Genomic DNA, 8,057 nt, shown 5'->3' on the forward strand with positions numbered 1-8,057 from the left:
GCCACTTTTAATACGGTTACTACCTACTTAAGTATTACCGCTGTTTCAATCAATTTCAATTTGTAATGTAAAACGTACTTAAGCGCAAAACTAAAAAAGCCTGAAAAAAGTGAAGAAGCCGGACTTTCAACAAGTTCAACAACACAAGATGACATCGATTTTGAAGACATTTTTCTATAAAAAAAATATTATGAATAAATAACTTATTATTAAATATATATATATTTTTTTTTATTATAAATAATTATTTATGGAAAAATGTCTTCAAAATCGATGTGAGAGAAAGAAATATAAAAAGTAAAGATCACATGTTGGCTTTTTTTTAGCCACTTCTAGCTACTTTTAACAGAGTATTTTTTTTCTAAACTAGCCACTTTTTACCGTATGTTTAGCTACTTTTTCTTTGGGCAAGGTGGCAACACTGAGTCCAGTCAGTCAAAGGAGTTGAAAGGAGTCCGACCGAGTCCGGTGTTTGTTTTCGTTGTTATTGTAAATGTTGATATTCTAATGTGAAATATAGTAAATAAAATACATTCTCAAATTACATAAATTGAACAAACAATGGCGGATGATAATAGTAAGTAGTTATATACATTTAACTAAAATTAGCGATCTATGTTGCGATTTCAATTAGAAATTCTAACCTAAACTCTGTATTTGTGTTTATTGAATATTGTTTATTGCTATTTGCACCAGAAGATAAGTTATTTATTTTTATTACCAAACGGCTGGTATTGTCTTGAGTTAATGGTGTTGCAGTCAATGTTAGTGCCAAAGTAAGTAGCATAACTTTTGGTCCTTAAAATCAATTAAAGATTTTACCCTGAAAAAATAATTTAAACTTGAAGTCAGGCTTTCTTACACCTAACAAAAGTAAACATTATTATTTGCAGCACCAACAGATTGCAGTCTACTAGTGGTTGTAGTAGACACAAACCCAAACCAGCGCTATATCATTGAAGACCCGAAAGTGCTCACAAACTGTCTCGATGCTGTCATAGCATTCTCTAACTCGCATCTAATGCAGAAGGCCAAAAATCAGCTAGCTGTAATTGGTTGTCATTTCCATAAAAGGTCAGTAACGAACTTGAGGGTTTTACAATTTGCTTAATGGCAACTGGTCGCTTTAGGTTAGCAACCATTACTGCCAATGACACCTGACAGCAGTGAAGTATACATATGTCTGACTGGTTATTAAAGGTTTTCTAAACGGGGGTTGTATTTTAGTAGCGAGTTTGTTGCATACTTGGAATAGACATCCACAAAAGATAGAGACAGCACAAAACGTAGAGACAGTACAAAACGCTTAGACATTACAAAACAGATCAAAAGGAGTGACAGAAGCGAAAAAAGCACCTACAGTTTTATTATTTCTTTAGTTTTATAATTAATTAACAGATTAAGGAAGGGAAGGGAATGTCAAGCACATACATGACACACAATGGCGACGGTTGGAAACATGCTAGTGGGCATACTTTTCAATATAAAGAATATATTTCTTCCTAATGCGTTGCTATTATGGCCATGGTATGAAACGGTGTAATGGGTAGAGACCTTTAGGTTGTACTCATCACTAGCCCATACAAGGTGATAATTAGGTAACTGAAAACAGCCTTGAAAAATACCATATTTTTTACCCCTTGGTAGCCTGTTTTATATTTTTGATTGCAGTGAATACTTGTATCCTTCTCCTGGCAAACCACTAGATGTGAGACAGATTGATGGCCAATATGAACTCTTCACACTTGTTGAAAAGACAATCAAGATGCGGTAAGTTTTGTTGCTAAAACTGTTCATATCCTCCTGAGTCCTAACTTTTTTTAACAGATGTAGGACATAAGACATAGATGTGGGTTCTTTATTCAATGAACAATTTGTGCTTTATAAATTAGGGTCATTGTGTTAATTTCTTTATTTAGGACCTTGTGCAATTCCCCCTTGCTATCTTGCTCTATTGCCGTGTATGTTGTTGACGTAGAGTATAAATTACTGGCACGGGGTATCCGTCGCCAAAGCGTCTCATAAGACGATGTGGTTCTCTTAATTTATTAATAAAGCAATTTGTCAATAAAAAGAACCTCAAGATTAAATAACCTCAATAAGGTCCGTAAGAGATACAGGACTTTCAGGTACAGAACCTTAAAGAATTAAATTAGTTTTAAGTAATCAACCGTAATGGTACATTAAGGCTGGCCTGTAGATTATATAAATAGGGCCATTATCACAGGCCTGAGTTTGACCAGCCTCACATTAGATAATTGGGACTTTTCTTAGGTTCTATCTTTGGTTTTCAGATTAGTGAACCTTATCAAAAGCCAGCCTCAAGAGGACAAGCCTGGGGAATCCTTGTTGGCGGGTGCCTTGGCTATGGCCCTCTGCTATATCTCCAGGGTATGTTGAATACAGGTTGATTAGGGAGATGTAAGCGGGACCAACCCTGCACCCTCTGTAACTGATTATGGATTGTTCACAATCATATTTAAGTAGAACTCCCACACTTTTAATTGCAGAGCAACCATGAAATTAATAGATTATTTAATACTTTTTGATTGCCAAATTTTAAAAAAATATTGATCTCAAATCTTTGTTTTCTATCTTATGAGTCAAATTTCATCCACTTCTTAGGAATGGAATCAGGGATGTTATGGATATAACATTTCGGATCTGGATATGGATATATGTCAAACATAATAATGGTTTAGGTTACGGATATTGGATTTTTAAGGAAGTGTAAAAGCAAAATACAAAGAGGAATATAAATGACTTGACTAAATTGTAATAGTTAGGAGTCGTAAATTACGACTTAGCAATAGAAATAATAAACAATAGATGCAGAAGACGCGTGCGGCTTTTCTGTCGGCTCGAAACACCTGTCAGAACGTGTCCCATTAGATTTTGCCCCTACCCGAAAAATGAAAATGAAATAATGAAAATGAAAAAATATAAAATATAAATAATGGATACAGCAAAAAACATAATAATAATAAAGTGAAATAAAATGAGAATACAAAATACAAAAAAAAAAAAAAAAAAAATACTTATTTTCTTGTGCCCAAAATGGTCCCGCCTCAGCATAAAATGCGGACTCCTTTTGTGGAGCCAGTGCTGGTCTTCCGGCGAGACCATTTTAGACGGTCGCCGTGTCGTGTCGTGCAACACGGCCCGAAAACTATCCGAAAATTTTATACCGGATTCGGTTACGGACAGTTATTTTTGTTTCGGATATCCAACAGTTTCATTACGGATACGGGGCTCCATAACATCCCTGGAATGGATTGATCGAAGCCTTTGTTCATCAGTGTTGATGATGATGATTGAGGTGTTGGCAATAGAGATTATTTTATTTTCCTTTGCAGGTGCGCCGACAGCTGTCTCCCGGCCTGACGATGAGCAGCCGGATCCTCATCGTGACTGGCAGCTCAGACACTGCCGCCCAGTACATAAACTACATGAATGTTTTCTTCACAGCGCAGGTACACTCGCACTAGATAATGCTAAGCGTAGATTATTGTCGTTGTTCAATTTTCAATTCTTTTCTTACAATGCAATACGTCTTCATCAAGAGAAAGTAAATTATTGTTGAAATCCAAATGTTTTGGTATGGGCCAACTTAAAAAAATCGACCACGCATGTGTCGGGCTCGCATACAAAGGGTTCACTTCCATCCAGATTCCAGGTGCAATATGGGAAGAATCGGGAAAATATTTCGGTAAAAATTAAATACACTGCGAATGCACCTTGTAACCTATAACCTGACCTTAAAGCTATAAAGTCCCAGCAGGGCTACTACGAAACCCGAAACTCGAAGTTCGTGTCGTGCGGTCCCTCTGACACTTATACTATTTAATACGAGAGCGATAGGGACGGTACGATACGAACTTCGAGTTTCGAGTTTCGGAGTAGACCTTCAGGTTCAATCCCCAGTCAGGACAGATATTTATATAAAAAACACGACTCGAGAACAAACATTCATAAAGATTTATTGGGAAAATTGTGTGGTAGTTTCCCTTTGCCTTCCACTCCGCAGAGCTGGAGTCCGGAATTCGTAGTTGGCAATATAGAGTGCTGCTGCCAACACCTGGCTGCCTCACATTAGGTCCCTTAATCGCCTTTATAACACCCACGGGAAGAGTGCAAATTTTGAAACTACATCTTACGGAGTTTCAAACGTATGAACGTGGCAAGTGAAATAAAAGCTTGTAAAAAGCAGCTTATGCAATAACCACTACTTCAGACCAGCCTTACATTTCCAGAAGCAGCAAGTGCTAATAGACGTATGTTCCCTGGACAAGCACCTAAGTTTGCTGCAACAGGGCTGCGACATCACCGGCGGGCTGTATCTGAAGGTGCCTTCGCTTGAAGGTCTCTTGCAGTACTTGTTGGTGAGTTTGTAATCAACTAAAAACATCATCATCGTCATATCAGCTATAGAACGACATAGGATGTTACACAAGTCGACCAGAAGTTGACAGGGTCTTCACTTATGTTGTCAGCATCCCTAAAATTCGGACAAAGCGTTTTCGCTCGTTGTTTGCTATCTGGGCAGCTGAGGATTGAAATGCTCTGCCTGCGTCTGTGTTCCCTGATCGTTATAATCTTTTATAACTATTTATTTAACTATGCATCAAATCATTAATCTAACGAAATGTCCACTTTTGCTACTAAGAACCAAAAGTCCGTAATAGGAGTACCGCGAAGCAGAGCTCCGTTAACCCCATAGGTAGTAGCGTGCTATTTTCCACAACTCGACGACTCAGTACGTCACCATTTTGACTATGACGTTATTGAGTTCGTTCTTCTGTCATCAGTGGGTATTCCTCCCGGAAGCTTCGGAGCGGAGTAAACTGGTGCTGCCGGGGGGAGGACGCGTGGACTACCGCGCTGCATGTTTCTGCCACCGCGAGCCTCTCAGCATCGGCTACGTGTGCTCGCTCTGTCTCAGCGGTCAGTAGTCATCATCATCAGCTAACGCAGTGAGCTGTGCTGCCGGTGGGCGCCTGGAGTACCGCGCCACGTGCTTCTGCCGTTAGTCATCTCATCAACATCATCATCTACCGCAGATTTTTCGTCGTCAACGGACGTAATTTTTCGAATATAGAACGTCGAGTTATCCCTACGGACTCATTACTATTACATACAACAGGGCCCTATCAAATAAAAGTTACGAGTGCTCCAATTCTACATAATTGTCACTTTTTTACAAGCTTTTATTTAGTTTCACCTGTCCCGTAGTCTGTCTGTAATCAAATCTTCTAAGTTAAATTCGACCAACTACCAGTGGTTGGATTGACTTGAAATTTGGTATACTTATGTAAATTGCGTTTCAATACAATAATCTGGGAGTGACATCCTGGTAGTCCAGCCAGAAACGTCTCCACAGGACGGAACTCTTCAACGGTTAATGGCATCAACTTCAAATTTGGTATGCAAATGTAGTTTGGGTGACAATACAAGTACAAAATACCACGCACAGGACTTATCACGCTAACACTCACGAGTAATATTTACCTCGACGTTTCGGCAACATTACAGTGGCCGTGGTCACGAGGAGTCACGAGGAGTCTACTCGCGACCACGGCTACTGTTTTGTTGCCGAAACGTCCAGGTAAATATTACTCGTGTGTGTTAGCGTGATAAGTTCTGTGCGTGGTATTTTGGCTATGAGTGAAAATCAAGAAAGTTTAAGACATTATAATAGAAGTACAGTCAACAAAAAGTACAGTCAGCAAAAAAAAGTTTGCATTAAAAAAAAATTTTTTTACAAAAACTTATGGTACGAGAAACTTAACAATTATGGAGAATTGTAGCACTTGTAACTTTTATTAAATAGGGGCCGGGCCATTTACATAAGTATTTCACCTACGCACACTAATGTAGAAAATTTTCTAGACATTTGATGTACGTGTAACTTCGTGACGACTAATTACTTTTTTTGTTTCAGTATTCTGCAAGTTCAGTCCCATATGCACAACATGCCAGTAAGTTTTTTGTTTAATGTACAATCCACCAATTTGATTCATAGGCCATCATGGAACTTTCTCGTAGTTAACAAATTTATTTGTCTGTGACAACGCTTATCGAATGACGTAAATGTGATTGTGATAAGGTTCTGTAGTGGCCTAGGAGTCAACACGTATTTTTTCATTTGTTTAGCATTAGCTAAATTGGCTCCTTTTGCCGCCGGACAGAAGGCTTACCTACTTGTGAAGTAATTTTTTTTCTCTTGTGTTTTTATAATCTGTTTGTATGTATGGTTACTGTTGGAAAATAAATATTTTCTTTCTTTCTAAAATACCTAGCCATTATTATGATTAAATCTTGAAGTTAAATTTATTAACAGTTACCTTTTTTTACAGTACTGTGTTCAAGATCGGCGGGCCACTTGCAACCAAGCCTAAGAAGAAGAAGATGAAAATCTAGCGAAGTCTCATAAGTATTCTGTAAGTAATATAAGTATTGTAAATAATTTAATTGTGTCGATGAATAAAGGAAAACGAATTAGACACTGTTTGATTTACTTTTCAAATGCAGTTTTAAAAAGGATCGAGTAAATGCAGGGGATTATGTTAGTTGAAGGAAATCTAGAAAAACACGGTATAAACTCGCGCTTATGAATGTACAGTCAAAGGCATAAATATCTATACAGCCATAGCGTCAAATATACATCGACCTTATGGTTCGTGCATAAACATGTATAGATATTTTTGATGTCATGCTAATATACAGACATATATTTATGCCCTTGACTGTACATCTTGTACAACAGGAAAGGTACCTCTATTCTATTTCATGTATGGCGTCCACTTAGCATGAAGAAAAGAGACGCATTGAATGCATTTCACGTCAATGACGGAAAACAATAACTAACTCCCTTGGGTACCTACTCATGAACGCTTGTTAAGCTTTTGCTAACTGAACATTTGTTTCTTTTGACATTTGACACGTATAACTTTTTTTTCTTTAGTCCTGTAACTTGGAACAAATATAAATAACGGGGGGCGACATGGAAAAGACTTTAAACGTTGTGAGTTTTATTGTACAATTTTTATAATATAGATTTCATCTTGAATTTCAAATCTTGATTGATATAAATATTTGATCTCGTTCAAGTGCTTTGAAGTGTCCTCATTATCTTTTGTATTGTATCACTTTATCTAGTTTTTACCGACACATCAAAAAGGAGGTTCTAGAGATTCCGCTTTTACCCCTCTGTTTTGGTCGACATAGCCAAGCAATGGGCAGGACATAGGTATAGCATGGAGAACAGATAGCCGTTGGGGCCGAACAATTCTCGAATGGAGACCGCTGATCGCAGCGTAGGACGTCCACCAACGAGATGGACGGATGGCCTGAGGCCGTATTGCCTAACGTTTCTAGCGCTCGCGATCGCAATCAAATGCCAGTTTTTTTTATGCGGAATCTGTCATTTGATTGCGATCGCGAGCGTCAGAATCGTTAGGTAATACGGCCTCTGGTTCACGTGAATGCAGGCTTCCAACCGAAGCAATGGATGTCTATGGGGGAGGCCTATGTCCAACAGTGGAAGTCCTACGGCCGATAGTTCTACTTTTCTTTGTAGATACAGTTGAACAAATTGAATCATGTCATGACCCAGGGTGGAACCTTTGTGCTAGTAATGTCATGTTGACATCTCATACTTTTGTCTAGGAAATCATAGTGAAATTGATTATTAAAAGGTTCCACCCCGGATCATGCATGATTCAACTTGTTCGACTGTACAGTCACCAGCATCAATATCTATATAACAAAAGGGTTAACACTCTGTTTCTAGGGCCGGTAGGACGATCTTGATGTTAAAAAAATCATCTAAAAGTTAGCTTTCGTTACCCAGATCTAGATCGTTCAGAATCAAGATAGTATTTGCCACCGAAAAACATAGATAGCGTATCAATTTCAAAGAATTGCGGCACTTATTTTGAAATTAGCATTTACGACGACTGAATGATAAACTCAAAATTTATCTTTGCTATCGGTGGCTATCGGAAATGCACCCTGTATTACTTGCTTGTAAATAAAGATAAATGAAATAAATTCTT

The 8,057-nt window shown here is 38.1% G+C and overlaps 1 protein-coding gene across 1 annotated transcript; it reads left to right on the forward strand.

The window, feature by feature from the left end:
- The first annotated feature begins 270 nt into the window (after nt 1-270).
- Nucleotides 271-6,501, forward strand: Tfb4 (transcription factor B4). Its single transcript, XM_074107048.1, has 9 exons — nt 271-577; nt 894-1,074; nt 1,672-1,770; nt 2,295-2,391; nt 3,357-3,473; nt 4,254-4,382; nt 4,809-4,944; nt 5,942-5,978; nt 6,357-6,501. The coding sequence occupies exons 1-9, from the start codon at nt 562-564 to the stop codon at nt 6,418-6,420; spliced, it is 876 nt and encodes a 291-aa protein (XP_073963149.1). The 5' UTR covers nt 271-561; the 3' UTR covers nt 6,421-6,501.
- The last annotated feature ends 1,556 nt before the right edge of the window (nt 6,502-8,057 follow it).

Source organism: Choristoneura fumiferana, chromosome 25 (assembly GCF_025370935.1).
Source record: "Choristoneura fumiferana chromosome 25, NRCan_CFum_1, whole genome shotgun sequence".
Classification (NCBI taxonomy): Eukaryota; Metazoa; Arthropoda; class Insecta; order Lepidoptera; family Tortricidae; genus Choristoneura; species Choristoneura fumiferana.